The 23,231-nt window shown below is 42.6% G+C and overlaps 1 protein-coding gene across 2 annotated transcripts; it reads left to right on the top strand.

Annotated features, from left to right (window-relative positions):
* The first annotated feature begins 5,294 nt into the window (after window positions 1–5,294).
* CHAMP1 (chromosome alignment maintaining phosphoprotein 1) lies at window positions 5,295–17,495 on the top strand. 2 transcript variants are annotated; one of them, XM_047872134.1, is made up of 3 exons: window positions 5,316–5,432; window positions 9,285–9,414; window positions 13,943–17,495. In XM_047872134.1, the coding sequence occupies exon 3, from the start codon at window positions 13,995–13,997 to the stop codon at window positions 16,464–16,466; it is 2,472 nt and encodes an 823-aa protein (XP_047728090.1). In that variant the 5' UTR covers window positions 5,316–5,432; window positions 9,285–9,414; window positions 13,943–13,994; the 3' UTR covers window positions 16,467–17,495. The 2 variants fall into 2 exon arrangements, with proteins under 2 accessions (XP_047728095.1, XP_047728090.1); XM_047872139.1 differs by lacking the exon at window positions 9,285–9,414 and having other exon boundaries at window positions 5,295–5,432.
* The last annotated feature ends 5,736 nt before the right edge of the window (window positions 17,496–23,231 follow it).

Genomic DNA, 23,231 nt, shown 5'->3' with positions numbered 1-23,231 from the left:
ATACTATGGCATTCATGCTTGGTGTTCACTCTTTGCTTTTCTTTTAAAATAAACTTAAAGCACATTAAAATGCATCATGATACCTCTTTTTCAACAAACCAAGATGCCCTGAAAAATGTGTCCAAACTGATTTCCCCTCCTCTGCTGCCCTCTGGAAGCAAGGATAGATCCACTTTAAGCAAGAAAATATTTCCCAGAGCTTCAGCTGTGTCTTCACAGTTAGAGTTCAGCTAATTTCCAAGTTCCATGTTCCTTTCTTTTTCCATAGCATGTCAAACCTTCTGAATTATGTAAGATTCTTCAATGTAATGCTTTATTCCTGAGAAAACATCAATCATGTGGCCACCTGGGTGCATTGGACAAATCCTGTAACAGTGAGGATGGCCCTGGGGTCCTCCATCATCCATGACGTACTTCAAGGAACCCCCACAGTCAGGAAGGCTTGCTTCCTGAGGAGTAAGGAAAAAGCAGTGAGTCAACATGTCAGTCTAGGTAAAAGTTGTAAATCCAAACATTACACTACAAAGTTTTGGCCCTATAGTCTTTGGTTTTGTGATATCTTCTGCATTTTAAATTTTGAAAAGAAGTTGGTAGCCTCAGAAAAGATAGCTATCAACTGGTTTCTGTGGCAGAACAAACATCTATCTCCCTTAGGCCTTTTTATGAACTTCTGAAATGTCTGTTTACTTCCAACTACTCATGGGACAATAAGAACGCTACCTTTAATGTTGGCAAGGGCAGGGGCACCTGGGTGGCTCAGTGAATTAAGCAGCTGACCTCGGCTTAGGTCATGATCAGTTCGTGAGTTCTAGCCCCATGCTAGGCTCTGTGCTGACAGTGCAGAGCCTGCTTGGGATTCTCTCTTCCCCATCCCCATTCATGCTATCTCTCTCTCAAAATAAATAAATAAGTTTAAAATATATGTATTGGTAAGGCCAGTGCTAACCATCACAGAGGTGGACAACAAACTGAAAACAAGGCAGGCAGTCCAAATAAATAGGCGAAGGCAAACAGGTCCACCCTTTCCACACACAAAGCTCTCTGAAAGGCCCAGGGGCTGGCCTAAAGACAGAGAGGAGTGATCTTATAGCTACTCCAGCCACTTGTTCACCTAAAATCCACTCTCAGTGACTAGAGAGCTGCCCATATAGTCAAAAAAGAAAGGAGCAGAAAGGCCAGAGCATCACAGTTTGCTCTATCCAAGCTGCAGGCCAGATCTTCGCAAAGTAGGAGACATAGCTTTCAATGGACCTCTATAGAAGCCCCTTCTTGTATCAAAGATAAATGTGAGAACTGTGGCTATTTGAACTTTTTGCTTTGAAATTGGACAATGTTTATCCCTAATAACTCCCAAAGAACAAGTTATCATTCTTTCATTATAATACTAACATCAGTAACTTATATATTCTATGGGAAAGACAGAAAATCAGAGACACCTAAATCTAGGCAGCCCTGTTGTTGAAATGAATTGAAGGACTAGATGTGACTTAAGAGGGCAAAACACACTAGCAGGTGAAGAGCAGCTCTTTACAATTATAAACTGAGAAACAGAATGCCACAGTTACCCCGTGTAAATGTCTGTATTTATTTCTCTGTCATTTTTCTGATGTTCCTTGAGATGTACGTTAATGCTCTAGTTTGGATTGGAAATTTAAGTCTGCCTTTTTCTGACAAAAATTCTGTACGATTTTAGACCTTCAATTCACAAACTGCACTGTGTTTGCAATTGTGATTCTGTGTCAGCTTTGAGTATACGCACAGGCACAGCTGTGTCCTCCTCCACCAAGGACACTGAGGTGATCACTTCTTGCTGTAACTTTAGTTCTCCTGCATCCACCTGCTCCCCACTTCAAGTTTAGACCCTAGAATCTAGCAGGAATTGAGAAAACACCCAAATAAGTTATGAAGTATGTGCTAAATAGGAGACTTAAAGTGGACTTTAAAAGTCTGTAAGGTCTAGTTTTAGTACAGGGTTTTACGAGGCTAATTTGTGCTTTCTTGGGTTACTTCAGGTTTAGGGCAATATACTGACAGACTCTAAAAGACTAAGGTTTCGATAATTGGGAGTTCATTTGAATTATCCATATACTCTATGATAGCTTTGCTTACATAATTTCAATTCAAAATAATGGCAGAGGGTATTTTGTTGCTATGTTACTTTGTCATTTATAGAGAAATTCTCACTAAAATGGACCGAATTACTGCCCCATCACAATCTACATTTGGCTTCCAAGAGTTGCCCTACACTAGAGGCTTGTTTGTTCAGAGTTCTGTTAAAACAACTCATTCTAACACTTGAGGAAAAAACCAAGTACCACAGTCAAATTCTGGCCTGCAGCCACCATGAACCTTGTTTCTGAAATTGGATTTCAAAACAGAAGGTAAAAAGCTCCACAGAAGCTTCTTGGGGCACCCAGGTGGCTCAGTCAGTTGGGCGTCCAACTTTGGCTCAGGTCATGATCTTGAGGTTCATGAGTTCAAGCCCCACAGCATGCTTGCTGCTGTCAGCACAGAGCCTGCTTTGGAACCTCTGTCTCTGTCTCTGTCTCTGTCTCTCTCTCTCTGCCCCTCCTCCACACACATACACACACACTCTCTCTCAAAAATAAATAAATGTTTAAAAAAAAAAAAGCTTCTTAAATAACAGAAACTCAGAACTCCAGTGCTCCAGAGGCATCCACACACTTGGCAACCAGGTCCAGACCCTAGGGACTTCCATCTGCAGATAGCAGAGCTCAGAACAAGTCTGTGTCTGCAAACAGTTCACAAATTGACAAACCACCCCAGGAGGGCGGATCTTCAGCAACTGAAGAAATAATACACTGTTATCTTGCTATCAGTCTCTGGTCACTACCCAGTTCTTTAACTGGAAATTGTGTGATGTGAGTACAAATTACACTATCTTCCAGGGGGAGGCCTTAGGGGTAACAACAGTAATAAGAGTTGAAAGTTATTTTGGTAACACTGATACAGCAGCAACACTTGTAATTATTACAATACTTTAAAAATACAGGCCTAAAATGAGAAAAACAGCACTACATATATGCCTATACTGAATTTTACACCATAACTTCCTATTAAAGGTAACAATCTCAAAAGTTAATATGTAAAACTGAGTGGTCAGAGAAAAGATTCTCTCATGTCTACATTTAAAATTTATGGCTTAGGGGCGCCCGGGTGGCGCAGTCCGTTAAGCGTCCGACTTCAGCCAGGTCACGATCTCGCGGTCCGTGAGTTCGAGCCCCGCGTCAGGTTCTGGGCTGATGGCTCGGAGCCTGGAGCCTGTTTCCGACTCTGTGTCTCCCTCTCTCTCTGCCCCTCCCCCGTTCATGCTCTGTCTCTCTCTGTCCCAAAAATAAATAAATAAATAAATAAATAAATAAATAAATAAATAAAATGTATGGCTCTTTAAGAGTATGGATTGTATTTCTATTAAGGCTGAAGACTTCTTCACTATTTATTGGACATCTATGTTTCTTCTCTTGTAAATAAGCTGTTTGTCTTTTTTCTGTATATTTAATGTGGTGTTCAACTTTCCTTTTTCACAAAGAAAGTTTTGTTGTGTTAGTAGATAAAAGTTCATGTCACAGTTTGGACTTGGGAGAGTGGGAGGTGTTTTCCCAGGTAAAGAAAATTTTCAACTTTTAACATTTGGGGACCCTACTCCTGGGCTTCCGGAAACGACTTAACATTTACCAAGGTCTGTAGCACACACTATGTCTGCTTCATTAAATAAAATAACAAAAAGGAGCATTCTTAACACAAAAAGATAAGAAAAAGTAAGAAACTTCCCTGATTCCTTCAAGATTAAAGTCATACAGCACTGCATATACTGGAAACTTAAAGTCTGCAACTCTTGGAAACATTCTTTGCATAAAAAAATGGGACTTTTAATGTAAAAAATGTATATAACTCTATACCGAAGATTGTGTATCGCAGGAAGTTGTCCTAATCTAGACCTGAATAAAACACTCTTTTTAAAAAATTTTTAATGTTTTTATTTATTTTCGAAGGAGAGAGACAGAGCATGAGTGGGGGGAGGAGCACAGAAAGAGAGCCAGACACAGAATTCAAAACAGGCTCCAGGCTCTAAACTGTCAGCACAGAGCCTAATGCGGGGCTTGAACTCAGGAACTGTGAGATTATGAAGTCGGGCGCTTAACCGACTGAGCCACCCAGGTGCCCCAAAATGCTCTTTTTTAAAGAGATTCTAAAATGTTTGTTTATTGTGCCTTACAAGATGAATGGTTCCTCCTCCCTCTCCCAGGAGTGTGTTTACAGTGTACCTTGGCAGGTACAGTCTTCAGGCCCAGGCAGTTGCCTCCCGCCCAGGCAACAATATATATGTGTGTATATATACATATATATATATATACACACATGCACATATATATTGTGTATACACCTACATATGTGTATACACATACACATATGTATGTGTATATATATGTATATATTGTGTGTATATATATACATACATACATATATATATACACACAATATATACACACACACACATACACATGTGTATTTATATATGTGTATATATATATATTTGTGTGTGTGTGTATATATATATGTATATATATAGTTTTAACCTTTTTAATTGTGCAGTTTTCTTTCGAGGCTATTAAATCTAAACACAACTAATGGATCACTCTGCTACACAAGCAAAAACCTGCAAATGCCCTAAAATGCGCCTGTCACTATTTAAATATTAGAAGTCAGAATATTCTCAAAAATCAAAGAACGCAGGGCCCTCAGTTCCAAGTGAATGGGAGGTCAAAACAGCAGACTGGAGAAGCCTTGCACTGAGCATGAGTGGGTACCGACTGCACAACCCGGCGGGCTGCTGGTTCGACGGCGAGGTCCACTAGGCATTCGCGACAATGAATCTGCTGTGCAGCACCGTCTCGGCCGGCCACTCGAGGTCTGCGGGCGTGTTCACCTCAAGGAACCGGCAGAAGCGAGAAACAGAGCGGCCAGGCGACCTTAGGCCGGGGATCGGACCGTCGATCTGCCGGAGTCAACAAGGACTACAGCCGCTGAGACCGCGGCTCACTCGCTCAGGGTAACCAGCACTGTAGACCCAACCCGGGCCGGCGCCCGGAATCCTCCGGGGGCGGGACTGAGCGCGTAACTTCCGGAGGCAGGGCGGGCTGCTCCGCACGCCAACGTACTCCCAAAACGGCGCCCGGCGATCTGCGACCTGATTGGGCGGCGCTGGAGGGCGCGGGACGACAAACTAGCTTCCCATCAGCCCCCACTGACCCGTCCTGCGGCCGCGCGCACGCCCGCGCGCCCGCATCCCGCGCCTGCGCCGCGCAGCCATTCGGGAGGCCGCCGCGCTGCAGGGCCTCGCGGAGCAGCCGGGTCCCGCGAGCGCGGCTTCCGAGGTCCTTCGAGTGTCTGGACGCCGCCGAGGCCCACCGGTGAGGAGCGGGGCGGGGCTGTCGCCCGGGCCGGGGCCCACCCCGCCTCCGCCAAGGCCCGAGTCCGGGGAACCGCGTCCGGGACGTGCACCGAGGAGCGGCCTGCGCCCCGTCCGCCGGCGGGGTGGGCCTTGGGGCGGGGGGCGAGCCCCGCGTTCTCTGCGGGAGGCGGGAAACGCTCTGCGCGATCCCGCGGGGAGGTCGGGAACCGGCTCGGGAAGGAAAGCGCTTCTTCCGCTACGGGCCAGGACGCAGTTTTCGCGGCACCTCGTCGGCGTGGGCTTTTGTCATTGTTGCTGCTTAAAAATGAGCTGGGCAACCCAGAGTGGGAGACACGTAATCACGTAGCTGGGAAGGGGTTAGTGCCCAGAATATGTAAAGAACTTCTACGACTCAACAACAGAAACAACCTGGCTTTAAAAAACGGGCAAGGGCTGGCCAGTGAGCACGTCACAGGATGCTCCGCAGGATGCTTCCAGACATCAGAGTTAGGAAAATAAAAACCAGAATGAGGTACCACTTCACACCCACTCGGACGGCTGTCATCAAAAGAAAAGTAACAGGTGTTGGGGAGGGTGTGGAGAAGGGGGCACACTCGTGCATTGCTGGCAGCCACGTAAAGGGGTGCAGTCAGGAGGTATGGAAAAAGGGTTAGTGGTTGCTCACATTTTAGCGTAGTTACTCTAACACCCAGCAATTCCGCTCCTAGGGCTAAACTCTAAAGAATTGAAAGCAGGGCCTCAAATATTTTTTCACCAGTGTTACTAGCAGCTTTATTCAAAATGAGCCAAAGGCGGAAATACTCCAGATGTCTATCAACAGATGAATGGAAAGCAAATTGTGTAATGTAATTCATCCATAAAAAGGAATAAAATTCTTTTTTTTTTTTTTTTAATTTTTTTTCAACGTTTATTTATTTTTGGGACAGAGAGAGACAGAGCATGAACGGGGGAGGGGCAGAGAGAGAGGGAGACACAGAATCGGAAACAGGCTCCAGGCTCCGAGCCATCAGCCCAGAGCCCGACACGGGGCTCGAACTCACGGACCGCGAGATCGTGACCTGGCTGAAGTCGGACGCTTAACCGACTGCGCCACCCAGGCGCCCCAAAAGGAATAAAATTCTAATACATGCTGTAATATAGATGTGGAAAGTGAAATAAGCCAGACACAAAAGGACAAATGTATGATTCCACTCATAGGGACAGAAAATTGAGTAGAGATTACCAGGGGCTGCGGAGGTGGAGGGGTGGGGGGAATGGGGAGTTACTGTTTAATGGGTACAGAGTTTCTCTTTGTCCTAATGAAAAGTCCTGGAAATGGACAATGGTGATGTTATACAACATTGCAATATACTTGATTCCACTGAATTGTGCTTTTGAAAATTGTTAAAATGGTAAATTTTGTTGTGTTTTGCCATAAGTTTTTAAAATGTATGGGAAAAGGCAAAACCAGGAAGACAGTAAAGAGATCAATGGTTAATGAGGAGCACAGGGAATTGTTATGGCTGTGACATTCTGTCCATTCTGTAATGCTCGGTATGTGACACAGTGTGTGTGGAAAATTATAGGCTTGTACAACAGGTAGAATGACCCCGAACTACACTCTGCCCTTCAGTAACAATAATATATCAGTACTCATTCCTCAGTTATAAGAAATACTAACAGAAGTTGTGTGCAGAGGAGGAAAGAAGGTATATGAAAGCTGAAACTTTGCATTCAATTTCTTCTTTAACCTAAAACTACAAATAAAGTTTACTACTTTTCAATTGACATTTAGGGGTGAAGAGAAATGCTAGTGGATATATAATAGAACCCAATTGGTTTTAACCGTGCTGTACATAATTTTGTGCATTTATTTTTTAAACTATGCATCCGAATGTTTTTAAAGACAACCAGTGGTGTTAGAGTCTAATGAAGCTGTTGGATAGGAGATAAGTGTGATGTGGTGGACTGGCAAACCACTAATGACAGAACTTTTTTAGGGACTGCGTGTAGCCTGTAGAGGCAGAAAGTAGGATGAGGGAAACTTTTGTAGAGTTACCTTCATACTTAGGCTTAGGAGCTCTGAAATTTGGGTGTGAGGGCAGAAGGAATCTGTGTGTCTGGCCTGTACTCAGGAGTCCCCATGGGAAAGACCTCATGGTGTTACAGCAGAGATCCAGAATCAGGATCTTGTGTTACTTCCTCTGACCTAAGTGTTGTGATCTTGGGCGCTTTTCTCCGTCAGCATCACTTTTCTCATTTTAAAGTGAAGGGTTTGGACTCAAGTCCTCTGACGACTCTTTCAGTCCCATGCTGATCATTGACTTACGATTAGGGAGGGCTCTTACCTGGCAGGGCCAGTCATTCTAGTCCATGACTGAGTACTTTGTAACCCTGCTGGCTTCCACTTGCTGCTTCTAGGACACCTTACCTATTAATCCATACTTCTTCCACTTTTGAAGTTAATCAGTTTCTGTAATCCCAAAATACATGTTTTTATTTATTTATTTATATTTTTAAATGTTTATTAAAAACATAGAAACAGAGTGTGAGCGGGGGAGGGGCAGAGAGAGAGAGAAAGACAGACCCAAAGAGGCTCCATGCTCTGAGCTGTCAGCACAGAGCCCGACGCGGGGCTCGAACTCACAAGCCGTGAGATCATGACCTGAGCCGAAGTTGGACACTCAACCGACTGAGCCACCCAGGCGCCCCCCCAAAATACATGTTTTTAAAGACTGCCTGCCATCCTGGTTGCTTTTGTTTGCGTGTTCCCCTGTGTTATGAACTCAAAGTGTCCTTCCTGCTCAGAGCTAGAGACAGCAATCTACTGGGACTTTCTGTCCAGTGTAGAATATGGAATGCAGTTCTCTGTAGATTCGTCTTCCTGATTTTGTGCACTGTACTGGCTTGTCAAGATCTTACTAAATTCCAGGGTATTAGTCAAGGTGTGTTAGAAAGAACCTGGATAGATGGCAGAACTTTAATCTGGTCCTTTGTCAGATGCTCATTATTTGCTTCATCTTGAGCAAGTTACTTAATGTTTAGGCTTGAATTTCCTCAGCTATAAATTGAGTTTTAAAGTAGATGCTCCCTGAGGTCTTTCTGCTCTAAATCCCAATGTTCAAAGGCTAGATGATAGCTTAGGTCTCTTCTAGTTTTAAAATCTTGTGAACCTAAGGTCAGGTCTCCAGTCTTCATGACCAGATGTTTTAGAGGTAACAAACACATACTTTCTTAGCATACACCGTGTGCCAGGGATGTGCAAGGGCTACAGGGTGAATGGGTAGACCCTGCCCTCAGAGAGCCAGACTCCTGCCAGAGGGTGAAGGCTACACTGGAGGTGTGCTGACAAAGAGGATGGGGGGTGGGAGTGGCCATTATTAAGAAGTAATTCTGCGTGAGGGGTCTGACAAGACAGGGAGTGTAAAGACAGGAGTGCAAGACAGGGAGTGTAAAGAAGGGGCGATGCCTGTGCAAAGGTTCAGACGCTTGGTTTGTGGGGGAGTTACAGATGGGTCAGTACTTAGACCTGTCGGCGGCCAGACAGATCGTGAAGAGCTTTACATGCCTGGTTTTGTCTGCTGAGTGCTGTCACATCAGCTGAAGTGGGATGGTGGGCTGGAGAGTGCTGTGGTTAAACACATGAGCGTTAATTCTGTAGTGGATTTTAAAGTGGAATTAGACATGGGTGGCATCATGGTACGGTCACCTTTGGTATTATTTCAGTAAAGCAAGTGTTCAGCTTATTGGATCGGACCCCTGTCACTGTTGCAGGGAGCAGGACAGCGAGAGAAATAGGCAGAATTCTATTACAGGGCCACAGATGACCACAGAAATGTAGTTTTGATTATACTTCCTTTATTTTTTTCAGGTCCAACTTCTCATCTCTGTATCTCTGTTCTTCATGTACTACAGGCTTTTTTCTGTAGTTAAGTCAGAAAGCCATGTAGACTTGCCTGCCCTTTGAAGACAGACTTTTAAGACTTCTAGGAAGATAGCTGGTAAGTCTACCAGGGGATAGCATGTTGGTCTCTGTTTCTTCCCTGCTGTAAAAGCACTTGTCCTGGATTCATAGTGTCATTCTACCAGCTTTACTTAGCATATGTTTTTGTTTGCTTTTTAATGTTTAGGAGAATATTTTAAGATATGAACATTTTTGAAAAGTGTTTGGATTTCGTAAGGAAAAACCACTTATAAGAGCATATACACTCATATGTAATGATGTGGGAATGTGTGCTAGATATGCATTTATATGACAGAGTTTGGGGTTTGAGAAGTGAATTTTTTTACCATTCTTTTTAATTTTTTTAAGAGGTTTCTAGAGTATGATAATGAGGTGTAGGAGTAGGCAGGTTTGGGTAGTAGGCACTTTGAGATTGGCCAGAAGAGTTGGTGACAGGAAGAGGAAATAGGGGCAGGTGGGAGAGCTGGGGACTTTTAAAGTGTGAGGAGCTTGAAAGAGAATGGGATGGGTGAGATACTGATTGGGTGGCACTAGATGAAGGGTGGGAGAGCTGATGATTTAGGCAACAATTAAAGACCAAAGGAGACCGTCCAGTCAGAGAAGCTGAGGTGACTTAGGCCAAATGGTATTCCTCAAAAACGGACTCATTTACAAGAGCAGCTGTAAAATGCAGTGAGCGTACAATTTCCAGAGAGGCAAGAAACAGAGGTACAACTGATGGAAAATAGAAGTAAGGAGAAAGAGTGGTAGAGCTTTGCCTGTAGAAAAGATCCACAGGACTTGGGTAGTAGTCGAGACCAGGGGTGTGGCTGAAGAGGGGACCAGCTCTCTACTGTTGCACTGTGTCGGAGGTGTCTATTTATGCATTGTGCTTTTGTGTTATCCTCTTTTTCATTTGGTAAAACCTTCCTGGCAATAGAATATTGTGCTCAGTCATTTCTGTGGTAGTAGAAGGAAATGCTTTATACCCTTACAGTTCATAATCTGATCCCCGTATTGTACACTTATTGGGTTCGTTGATAACTTCTGTTTTATGAGTTAGTATTGGTAAAAGTTGGTGAGTTAGCATATAGGAAATAAAATCATTTCATTGATGGGACTATATTAGGGAAAGAAAGGAGAGGGGTCACTAAGTAAGATACTTTTGCTGTATGCCAGTTTCTTGAGAAGATGGGAAAAGTCTCCATAGTTTTGTTTAATAAGCTTCTGAAGTCATGGAAGTAAAAAGCCTCTTCCTGTCACGAGTGGGACCTGAGTATATTTGGGATGAGATACTGTGTGTTGGTCAGTCATAAAGTTACCAAGATCATTTGGGAATATTTATTTACCAGAAATGAAGTATTTGTTAGAGGGTACTCTTGTAGTTTCTAATATAACAAATCATAGCTGACACTGAGTGCTAACTCTGAACATGCTACGAAATATCACATCCATTTTAGGGGAACTGAAGCATAGAAAGGTTTAGCAACTTAACAAAAGCCGTATTGTGGAACTAGGACTCCCTCAAACCCAGCAGGCCTGAGCTCTTAACCTCTGTGTCATAATACATACGACATAGGGAATATTATACTACAATGATGTGATATCCCCCATTATTTAATATGAGCATCCCTTGACTGTTCATTAGGGCCGCTTATTGCCAGGTGGGATTATTAAGATAAATCTTCCCTATTCTTTTAACATTGTTCTAGTTTTATGAAACATTGGATCTGAGGTTAGCCTGCATGTTCTTTCTACATGTTTTACTTGACAACCACGAGATCATGACCTGAGCTGCTGACTGAGCCACCCAGGTGCCCCAGAAATGTTAAGTCTTTTATTTTATTAAAAAAAATTTTTTTTCTTACATTTATTTACTTTTGAGAGAGAGAGACAGAACACAAGTTGGGGACGGGCAGAGAGAGTGAGACACAAAATCTGAAGCAGCTTCCAGGCTCTGAGCTGTCAGCACAAAGCCCAGTGCGGGGCTTGAACTCAACAAACTGAGATCATACCTGAGCCAAAGTTGGATGCTTAACCAGCTGAGCCACCCAGGCGTCCCTGTTAAGTCTTTTAAATGAATGTTTTTGAAATTATTAAAGGGCGATCCTGTGGACATAAGAAGTGTGTACTGTTTTCTGAGGAGCAGTAACATGGAAGGAATACATTTTGACCCTTCATTACTGTTAGCACAGAGCACATTGTGGGTCCTGGGGAGTGGCTGGTACTTTTGGTAAAGGATGGAACATAATGTAATGGGAAAAGACTTTGTGATCCATTTGGATAAACTGTATGTGTTACAGAATCTGTTTTAGCAGTTGTTGGGTTCCCATGCTGAGAAGAACACACCAGATGGAGCCGGTAGAGAATAGGATAGAGTCCAGTTGGAAGAACGTGGGACTCTTGATCTTGGGGTCATGAGTTTGAACCCCGCGTTGGGAGTAGAGATTACCTTACAAAATTAAAAAGAAAAAGGAAAAAAAGGAAAAGAGTTCAGAATGGATTCATAAACACAAAATTTAGTAAATGCTAGATGGAACATTACACATCAGTGAGGAAAAGGGTTGCAGAGACAACTGCACTGTCCGTTTGGGGTGAAAAAATAAGCTGAAAAAATAGACTATCCCACTCCTTATACACGATGGAGTAAAAATACAAATGTTAAAAAAAAAAGAATGAAACCATCAAAATCACAAGAAAAATATGTAGACTGCTTTAAAAGTAATGGAGTGGGAAAGCATGATTTAAAACAGTCGTAAGGAAAACCTTTAAGTTTTTCATTTGTATGTGAACCAGTTGTGTGTGAAAACACGCACGCACACATACACACACACATACCGTAAGTCAAGAGATGGTAAACTAGGAACATATCTTCAGTAGAAGGACTGATTTATTTTATGCAAAGACTACAGATAATTAAAAGGACAGGGCATACCCTACAAAAGAAATACACATGTGTAATAAAAAGGGAAAATGTTCACTCTTTCTCATTAAAGAACAGCTCGTTAAAACGATGATGAGACTCCAGTTTTCACCCTAGAAGTAGCAAAGATTAGAAGTTAATAATAGTGTTCTTGAGGGATTGGGGAATTGCCCCTGAACTGTTGGTTGGTGTGCAATACTACTGTAACTTTCTGAGAGGTGGGTGAAATGTATCAGTTTTAAATGCAAAGAGCCTTTGAACTGGGTAATTCACTTGTAGGAATTTTCCCTTCAGCAGCACCCTCATATTCAAGATATGTACAAGGAAATATAGTGCTTCCTCTATGTAAAAATGTCCTAGAAAATGCTCGTCATAATTCAGCAGAACTCCTGAAACCTATGCCTTCCCTCTCCATAGAAACATGAAAACTTGGCCTAGTTCTGTTTCCAGAATCACCAAAACCTGCTCCTCTCTTCGCTTTACCTGAAGCCTCAGGAGCCTGGTCTTGGTTCTCTTGAGCCACCTGCTCTTACTTAAATGAAAGCAGGTTGTAGAATATTGTGTTTAGAATCCTATTTGTGTAGCATGTCTTTGTGAGAGATTGTGTAGTCTTAGAGCAAGTGATACTGTGTAAATATCTTGTTCTGCACGAATGAGTATATTTCTAACTTTGAGCTTCTGTTACTTTTCACCATCCTAGAAAACGTGCTTATTTAAACTTTTAAAAAGTCATAATTACTGGCAAGCAAGTTCCTGCTTCAAGGATGTCCTCTATCTGAATTGCCCTTTTGCTAAGCAAACTCCTTTACATCGTTCAGGATCTACGCTGGAGCTTCTTTCCTTGACAGCCTTTTCTGTGTTGCCCTTCACACTTACCTGTGCAACTAATGTTAGCACCATAGTACAAGACACATCTTTAAACCCAAGTGCCTAGAAAAGCAGGGGACAGAAAATAATTAATCTTAAATGAAAGAATAAAATATTAGGATGGATAAAATATTATAAAATGTGTTGATATTTTTAAAAAGCCATCTTTTCATAATTTTAGATTAATGAGTGCTTTCTGAAATGGATCTAGTTTTCTTGCTCAGCCTTAAATTGCCTAGCTTTAATTTTGATGTTTGTTCAACTTTATGTGCTGACAGCTTGTTGATGCAGAGTTTTAGAGTCAAGGTGTAAGGCACACGCTGGGTAATTCTGGGGTCAGGCTTGGGTCACTGGTAGTCTAGAACATGGGTAAGGTACCATTCCATACCTGTTTCTTCATCTATAAATGAAAATACTAATACTGAGTCATAGTGTTAGGTGGATTAAATGAGATGATATACGTAAAAGCAGTTTTGAAGCTCAGCTAAAAACTAATTCCATCTCGGGGTACCTGGGTGACTCAGTCATTTAAGCATCTGACTCTTGATCTCGGCTCAGGTATTGATCTCAGGGTCATGAGTTCAAGCCCTGTGTTAGGACTCCACTACTTAAAAAAAAAAAAAAAAAATTAGTTCCATCTACCTTTTCTCTTCAAAATCTTTGTTGAGATATTATCTGATAAATGCACATACCATTCTAGACTTAAAATTAAGCAATTATAGAATGAAAAGTTCTAGGACAGCATTTTATTTAAAATTATATTCCCTGAAAATAATTAATTTCTACTTTATTGCAGCACTATTGAAAGCTTTCAAAGAATATAATCGTGTGTTGTAACAGAAAGAGAAATGGAAGTATTCCAGGAACTCCGTAAGCCCTCAGCACGTTTGGAGTGTGACCACTGCAGTTTCCGAGGCACAGATTATGAAAATGTGCAAATCCACATGGGCACCATCCATCCAGAATTTTGTGATGAAATGGATGCTGGTGGGTTAGGTAAAATGATATTTTACCAGAAAAGTGCAAAGCTATTCCACTGCCATAAATGCTTCTTCACCAGCAAGATGTACTCTAATGTGTACTATCACATCACATCCAAACACGCAGGCCCAGAGAAGTGGAATGAGAAACCAAAAACTCAGCTAAGCAAAGAAGCAGATCCTGGGAAGAGCCCTCCTCTTCCTGAACACCAGAAAATACCCTCTAATTCAGCAGAACTCCCAAAACCCATACCTGCCCTTTCCATAGAAACACAGAAACTTGGCCCAGTTTTGTCTCCAGAATCCCCAAAACCTGCTCCTCTCTCTTCCCTGGAGCCTCAGAAGCCTGGCCCTGTTGTTTCTCCTGAGCCACAGATACCTTCTCTTCCTTCTCCTGAGCCTGCAAAATCTGCCTCTCTTTCTTCTCCTGAACTTCCGAAGTCAGTCCCTGTTGTTTCTGAATCTCAGAAACCAGTCCCTATTCCTTCTCCAGAACCACAGAAACTTACTCCTTTATCTCCTGAGCCAGTAAAGGCCACTCTTCCTAATCCCAAACCCCAGAAACACTCCCATTTCCCAGAAACATTGGGGCCACCTTCAGCCTCTTCTCCAGAGTCACCAGTTTTAGCTGCTTCCCCTGAACCTTGGGGTCCCTCCCCAACTGCATCTCCGGAGTCTCGGAAGCCAGCCCGGACTGTCTCCCCTGAGCCAAGGAAGCCATCCCCATCGGAATCTCCTGAGCCTTGGAAGCCATTCCCTGCTGCCTCCCCAGAGCCCAGGAGACCAGCCCCAGCTGTGTCACCAGGTTCTTGGAAGCCAGGGCCACCTGGGTCCCCAAGGTCTTGGAAATCCAGTCCCTCAGCATCATCAGGACCTTGGAAGCCAGCTAAACCTGCTCCAGCTGTGTCTCCTGGTCCTTGGAAGCCAATTCCTTCTGTTTCACCTGGACCATGGAAACCAGCTCCCTCTGTGTCCCCCGCATCTTGGAAGTCTTCATCAGTCTCACCTGGTTCCTGGAAGTCTCCCCCCGCATCTCCTGAGTCGTGGAAGTCTGGCCCACCAGAACTCCGAAAGACAACTCCCACCTTGTCACCTGAACATTGGAAGACCATTCCCTCAGTGTCCCCTGAGCTTCGTAAAGCAGGACCTCCCTTATCTCCTGAGCTTCGTAAACCAGGCCCACCATTGTCCCCAGAGATCCGCAGTCCAGCGGGATCTCCAGAGCTCAGAAAACCTTCAGGGTCTCCAGAGCTTTGGAAGCTATCTCCGGATCAGCGGAAAACTTCTCCTGCTTCGCTTGATTTTCCTGAGTCCCAGAAAAGTTCCCGTGGTGGTTCCCCTGATCTCTGGAAGTCTTCCTTTTTTATTGAGCCTCAGAAACCTATCTTCCCTGAGACCCGGAAACCTGGACCATCTGAGTCCCCCAAAGCCACCTCTGATGTCTGGAAGCCTGTTCTCTCTCTTGATGCTGAACCTAGAAAACCTGCCCTGTTTTCTGAGCCCACCAAAACAGCCCCTCCTGCTTCTCCTGAACCAAGAAAACGTGCTCTTTTTCCAGAGCCCCGGAAACATGCCCTTTTCTCGGAACTTCCCAAGTCTGCTATCTTCTCAGAATCCCAGAAGGCAGTTGAGCTTGGTGATGACCTACAGACAGATGCCATAGATGATCAAAAGTGTGATATTTTGGTTCAGGAAGACCTACTAGCTACACCTAAGAAACTCTTAGAAGACACTTTATTTCCTTCCTCAAAGAAGCTCAAGAAAGACAACCAAGAGAACTCAGATGCTGAGCTTAGTAGCAGTGAGTATATAAAAGCAGATTTAGATGTGATAGACAGCAAGGGCCAAGAATCAAGCAGCGATCAAGAGCAGGTTGATGTGGAATCTATTGATTTTAGTAAAGAGAACAAAATGGACATGACCAGTCCAGAGCAGTCCAAAAACGTATTACAATTTACTGAAGAAAAAGAGGCTTTTATCTCTGAAGAAGAGATTGCAAAATATATGAAGCGTGGAAAAGGAAAGTATTATTGCAAAATTTGTTGCTGTCGAGCTATGAAAAAAGGTGCTGTTTTGCATCATTTGGTTAATAAGCATAATGTTCACAGCCCTTACAAATGTACAATCTGTGGAAAGGCTTTCCTTTTGGAATCTCTCCTTAAAAATCATGTAGCAGCCCATGGGCAAAGTTTACTTAAATGTCCACGTTGTAATTTTGAATCAAATTTCCCAAGAGGCTTTAAGAAACATTTAACTCATTGTCAAAGCCGGCATAATGAAGAGGCAAATAAAAAGCTAATGGAAGCTCTTGAACAGCCACTGGAGGAGCAGCAAATCTGATTTTTACACTTGGCGTGGATATACGATCTACAGAGTTGTTTGTTGAAACTGTAAAGCCTAGTTAAGTAGCATAGTTGGAATGATAGATGTTGATGTGTATGATGTACCGTGTTTGTCTCGGTAGTGTTACAAAGGGTAAGCATTTGGTCCTTTTTTTCATGGCCTCTGTTTATGTGGCTGTCTTGTTAAGTTAATAAATTCGTAACTATATTCCAGGTGGATTAAGATTTCTCTAATTTCTTTAAATGTATTTGAATAATATGAAGATGTAGGCGGTCCACTTAATCCAGAGCAAGTTGTACTCGATTTAAAACATCTAATAAAGTGTATCTTTTTTTGTGAAACTGACTTCAGACAATGGAAATGATTAGTTGGAATGTTTAACAATTAGGCATGAAATTTTTTCTCTCCTTATTTTCAGATCATAAAAGTTATTTTGAAGTTCCTATTTGATCATATAAAGTTAGAATTTTGAGCAGTTCTAGATGTTTATTAGCTTTTACGTCATGGAAAATTGGAGTCTCAGGGTTGCTGATTTTCTGCTAAAAGAAGAGGGGTCAAGTAAGTTTGAAAATATTTGCAGCCTTCTCCTCTAGGAGACTGGGAAAGATGAGTGTGATTTAGACTTAGGTCTTGTCCTTAGATGTTCCCTTTGGGTTCTTCCACACTGCACTGACACCCCCCCCCCCCCCCCCCTGCTCCATTCTGGCTCTTTTCTTACCTGTGAGTTCACATTAATAGATGATCCTTAACTGCCAAATGTGTCAGAACTACACTTCTGCCCCTGGGCCTCATGCGCCACCAATTGGGATTTCAGACCTGGTAATGAGTAGGAACTGAAGAGTCTTCCAGATTCACAGTAGAAAATTTTATAAGTAGACGTTTCTGTTTGAGAGTACGTCAATTGTCTGTTTTCCACGGTTGTTACTGTAAATACCTTGTACCTGTTCGTGGGTTATTTTGTTCCAAAATATTTTGTCAAATGTGTATTGACCAAATTAAAAGCAAAGGCTTTCATGTCAGCAGTATCTTCATGTGTGTCTTCTTTTGTGTAATTTTCATTGTATAATACCCAGATTCCATTATTCTTTCCCATACCCCCTTTTTTCAGCATGCTGATTTTCATGTCTGAATAAGCATTTTCTAAGCTGTGTTTTCTCAGCTCTGTGGTCAGGTAAGTGAGGGAGAAGCTACCCTAGGTGAGGCTCCTTGTGGAATATCCACATCCTGGCTGACTCATGAAACATTTAGTGCCATGAGGATTGGGAGACTACTTTTAATTAAGCTGTTTCTAGACATTTTTGAACAGGGAACACTTTTTCTCATAGCATCGTAATTAGCATGCCAATCGAGAAGGTAGTGTTTACAGAATACTGGGAAGGTCTTACAGGCTCCAGGTCTCTCCCCTCTTTGAGCACAGTCTGGCAGGGAAAGCACTGTGAGTAGTTGATGGTGTTTTCAGTTCACACTGAGTACCTTGAGAGCAAGCTTCTACTACTGGGTTTTCCTTCTAGGCCAACAGTAGGACAGATGGGATATCTTGGATATACAGTGGTCTTTTTCTCATCTATACTGACTTGATTAAAATTACAACTGGAAAAGAGAATGTGCAGCACCCAGAAACCCTTTTGAAGCCTGCAGTCTCAGACCAATTGTGTTATGCATAACACATTTTCCTTAGGACCTTGCATACTTCTCACAGAACGCTTCCTAGACTTTTGCTCAAGGTGGAGCCAACTAGATCCCATGACTTGCCATCTTAGGTGAGTTTTTTCGTAACACAGGATGTTATGCTAAAGTAGGGGGTGACAAATAGTTTTGGCCTCTAAGCCACCATGTTCTTGGCTCATCTCATTTGTGGCTTTCCACTTTTTTTTCCTTTTACCTCTTCCGGTCAAAGTAACCTAATACCCTTTTTTTCAACCTTGATAATTCTGGTTTCTATATGATAGCATCCCAACTCTAATCAATGCAGCCCTACATGTTCATTTTATTTTCCTATGTAATTACAACTATTTTAAATGAACTTGATCCAGTTATTTTATATAATACGAAAAATTGTACCATCTTTCGCTCAACATTCATGGACCTGACACCATTACATTTTAGGGTGGCCTATTTAGTTTTCATTAATTTGACCCTAAGTACATGAACTGTGATGTGTCTTTAGCAGATATGCTTTTGTTTTAAATATTGGTGTGGATTATAGCTTTTGTCTTAGATGAAGGCCTAGAAGGGTGCTTACCATGTTGGATCTTCAGAGATCGTAAAGTGAAGAGGGGCATCTTTTAAGCTGAGTTACATCCCTAGATCTTAAAAACCGTGAAATTGTCCCCATTTCTCAATCTTGCAGTTTCTGTTGAGTAACTTTGAGTATGCAGTGTATTAGTTTCCCCTTCCTGTCATAACAAATGACATGAAATTTAGTTGCTTAAAACAACGCAAATTTGTTTTCTGACATTTCTGTAGTTCACAGGGCCAAAGTCAAGGTGTCAGCTGGGCTGCCTTTCCTGGAGGCACCAGAAGAGCATCCGTTCCCTTCCCTTTACGTTTTCTGTCGGTTCGTGGCCCGCTTGCTAGCACCTACATCTCCTGCTTCCTTCTTCCATGTAAGGGCCCTTATGTTTACATTAAGCCACCCGGATAATCTAGGATGATCTCCCTGTTTTGAAGGCAGCAGATTAGCGGCCCTAAATCTTTGCCATATAAACTGCCATAATCACAGGGTCTGGTGGTTTGGATTTGGATGTCTTTTGGGGCTACTGCCTGCTAGACCTGGGCTTGAAATTTGGGGTTTTGATTCCTCTGCTTGACCTATTGCAAGCTAGGTTTCTTCAGCAGTATATCTTCTGTGGCCACCTCACTGTGTACATGTATTAGTACAGTAGACTGCTTGTAGTCTGGGGACTCCAGTGTCAACCCCCATTCACCCTTTACACACAAATAAGGTCTCCACAAGACTGATTTTTATGTTGCACATTTAAGGTCCAGTTAGGATCTTCCATTGGCAAACCATACTCAATCTTCCATTGGCAAACCATACTCAAGCAGCCTTCCAACCCTCCCCCTGCTCATTTTTTTCTTCCCCAAGAAAATGCTCCCTCTGTTTCCTGTTAAACTGCTATCCTCACCAAGCCTGGCACATTTCCCTCCACCTTCCAATGCTAGTCTTGGCCAAACTGCATTGTATTTTAGGAATTGGAGAAAGAACAGAAAAACCCTATAAGGTTGAATTGGGCCTCATTTAGTATTGATTCAGTGCAGGAATGTAACATTTTCGTTACAAATTCTCCAGACTGGAGACGCTACACTAAATCTGAAAACTGAAAAAAGTCATTGGAATGAAATCAGATGTGTCAACACTTTTGATCCTCACCAATTAATGGCTTAGTTGGTTTGAGCATAATTTTAATTAACTTTTGCTTCCATCACCACCCAATCTATTGTGAATGCTTGTTGTGGGCCTGGTTTGTATAAATGGGAGAGTTTTAGTCATGTGAAATAAGGTAGTAAAAGCCAATCAATTCCAGTGAGGATTCTGGGAAGATGGTGGAGTGGGACACCCCAGGAATCTGTCCCCCCCCCCCCCCCCGCCCCATGTGGACAACAATTACACTCATAGAACCTGTCTGATGTAATTATTTGGAACTCCAGTCTCTTGAAGGCTCACAACTTCCAGGGGAAGACTTGGACAGTAAATTTTAGCTCTTCACACAGTGGCAGCTACCCATCCCCCACCCCTGGCCATGTGAGCACCTTGCCCACAACTTACAGGAACTAAGGTGGGTAAAAAGGACCCTGTCTTCCAAATGTTGGGCATCTGTGCTTTGCTGATTACTAGTTTTGATCAAAGAGGTGCAGGCACACGGATTCTCATTCTATCTGCCCCATTAATGCAATCCCCTTCCCCCACCCCACTCCCACCTCCCGGCTGAAGTGACTTTCAGGATATTTAAAAGGGCAGCACTCCACCCACCCACCTCCCACTGCCCTGACCTCAGTTTTGCTTTTCCCCTTTGGGGAGCCAGACTTTAAAGACTAGGACTTTGAAAAACAGCTGCATGTACAGGGAAAATTAGAAAGTGGCCATGAATGCCCAAGGAAAGGCTCAGAATAGACATAAGACACTTTACACCTCAGGCTGATCCTCAGCGTAGAGCATACAATAATAAGACAGTAAATCCTGGGAAAGGAGGAGAAACTGATTTACACAGTTACGCATTTTAGATTCAAATGTCCAGTGTTTCACAAAATATCATAGACAAACAGGAAAGTGTGACCCATTCAAAGGAAAAAACTTCAATAGAAACTGTCCCTGAGAAAGACTTAATGGCAGATCTATTTATTAGACAAAGACTCCAGAACGATGGACCTAAAGATGCTCAAAGGCCTAATGAGAAGTGGAGAAAGTCAACAAAATGATGTATGGACAAAATGGAAATACCAACAGGGTGATCAAAAACCTAAAAAGAAACCAAGAAGAAATTCTGGAGCTGAAAATACCACAACGGAGATGAAAAATTCACTAGAAGGATTCAAAGGCAGATTTGAGCAAACAGAAAAATCAGTGAACGTAAAGACAGGATGATGAAATTTATCCAGGCTGAGGAACAGAAAGAAAAGATTGAAGAAAAGCAAGCAGAACCTAAGAGACCTGTAGGACACCATCAAGTAGACGAACATACACTCTGTGGGTGTCCCAGGAGAAGAGGGAGAGAAAGGGGCAGAGCAAATATTCAAAGAAATAAATGGCTGAAAACTTCCCAAACATCCAGGAAGTTCTACAAACTCCGAAACACATTATAGTTGAAAGAAAAAGAATGAATCTTGTAAGCAGTAAGAGAGAAGAAAATCGTCACATACACAGGATCCTCAATGAGATTATGTGCAGATTTCTTATCAAAATTTATAGGCCAGAAGACACTGGGTCAAAGTAAGAGTGCTAAAATAAAAAAACCTGTCAACCAAGAATCAAATATCTGGCAAACACAGTCCTCCAAAAGTGAGGAAGAAATCAAGACATTCCTAGAAAAAAAAAAAAGCTCAGGGAGTTTGTGACCACTAGATATGTCCCACAGTAAATGTTCAGCAGAGTCCTGCAGGGACACTAGACACTACCTTGAAGCTGTATGGAGAAAGTAATATCTTCATAAAGGTAAATGTAGGGTCAATTATAGATGCTGGTATTATAACAATGGTTTGTAACTGTACTTTTTTCTTAGCTAAGTGATTTCAGAGACTAATACATATAAAGAAAAAAATTATTATAAAACTAGTATTATTGTAACTTGGCTTTGTGACTCCAAGTCTTGTTTTCTCCGTTACTCAGGAGACTACTGCATTTAGAAGAATTTTGGTTTGGGGACATACAGTGTATAAAGTTGTAATTTTGTGGCATCAACAACGTAAAGGGGGAGAGATAGAGTTGTAAGAGAGCAGAGTTTTTGTATGCTTATTCAACTTATGCTGCTACAAATTCAAATTAGAATGTTATAACTTTAAGATGTTGATCCCCATGGTAACCACAAAGAAAATTGCTGTAGATTTCATGCAAAAGGAAATAAAGAATTCAAGCATTTTACTTTTAAAAATCAACTAAATGTAAAAGGGAAAAATACAGGAATGAGGGGAAGAAATCTGGACAAACTTTCAATATGCCCTATGAGCTATAGAGCATATGGGAAACAAATAGCACAATGTCTCATCTAGTGGATCAGACAGAGACTTTCCACCTCAGCAAGAAAGAACTGGATGATAAACTGAGGACAGTTCACGAGCCCCCTTATAGGTGGGAAAACGGGGGGGGGGCAGGACCCCAGAGGGTTTTGCTGGTGCGAAGGGGCTCTTCTCTTCTGCCAAGCAGAGCTGACTCTGCTAAATGACCATCTCACATTCACAGCCAGCAGAGTGAGGCAGGCAGGAACTGACAGGGTCTGCTGACTCCACAGTGCCTGGCACATTGTAGGCACTCAATAAATGCTAGTTGAATACATGAGTGAATGGACTTTCCACACACATGCAAGTGAAAGGCTACCAGGAACCTGATGCTGGCCAGCTGAGTCCCTTTATGCGATGTATTGTGACAACACAAAGCCAATCATCTTCCAGTCTTGTTTGCTCCTGCTAAGGAGGAGGCAGAGGGCACTTTGCTTGGAACAGGGTTCCTGAGTAAAGGTCACCTGCTCTTGCTGGTGAAGAAAAAAGCAGGAGTGGTGAGCATAGAAACCAGCCTGACCTTGGATACTCTTTGTGCTTGTGGAACTGCAAAAGGAACCCATGACTTCTCTCCTGCCCTATATTATGTATGAGACTGGAAGCCAGGCTCCCTCTCCATGCAAGGACTCCCACCATCTGACTGTTAACAAAACTGAGGTACGGCACCAGCAAAGCTAAGGACCTACTTTGTTGGACATTATAGTTTTAATGCTTGATAAGCACACACTTACTCTCCTGCTGAGGATAATGAGCATAGTGGTTGAGAGCTTGGGCTGTGCATTCAGACAGACCTACATCTTCATCTTCAGACAGACCTGCCTTCATCACTTAATGTGTGTGTATATGTGTGTGCATGCCTGAATGTGAGCTTGAGTGAGTTGTTATCCATCCTCATAGGCAAAATGGGATAGATTGCAGGACCTACCACATAAGGTTATTATGGAATAAGACTCATAAAGTGCTCAGAGCACTTAGTAAATGTTAGATGCCACTGTTACTCATATGTTAATTGAATTGTGCAAATGAGAATTTTCACCACTGGTAGGGAAA

The sequence above is a fragment of the Prionailurus viverrinus genome, chromosome A1, assembly GCF_022837055.1.
Source record: "Prionailurus viverrinus isolate Anna chromosome A1, UM_Priviv_1.0, whole genome shotgun sequence".
Lineage (NCBI taxonomy): Eukaryota > Metazoa > Chordata > Mammalia > Carnivora > Felidae > Prionailurus > Prionailurus viverrinus.
Note: the sequence above shows the minus strand (reverse complement) of the source record. Positions and strands in the feature narration are given on the sequence as shown.

Excerpts from the sequence above, each read along its gene's own strand:
- CHAMP1 (XM_047872139.1), top strand. The coding sequence starts at position 13,995 with ATGGAAGTATTCCAGGAACTCCGTAAGCCCTCAGCACGTTTGGAGTGT.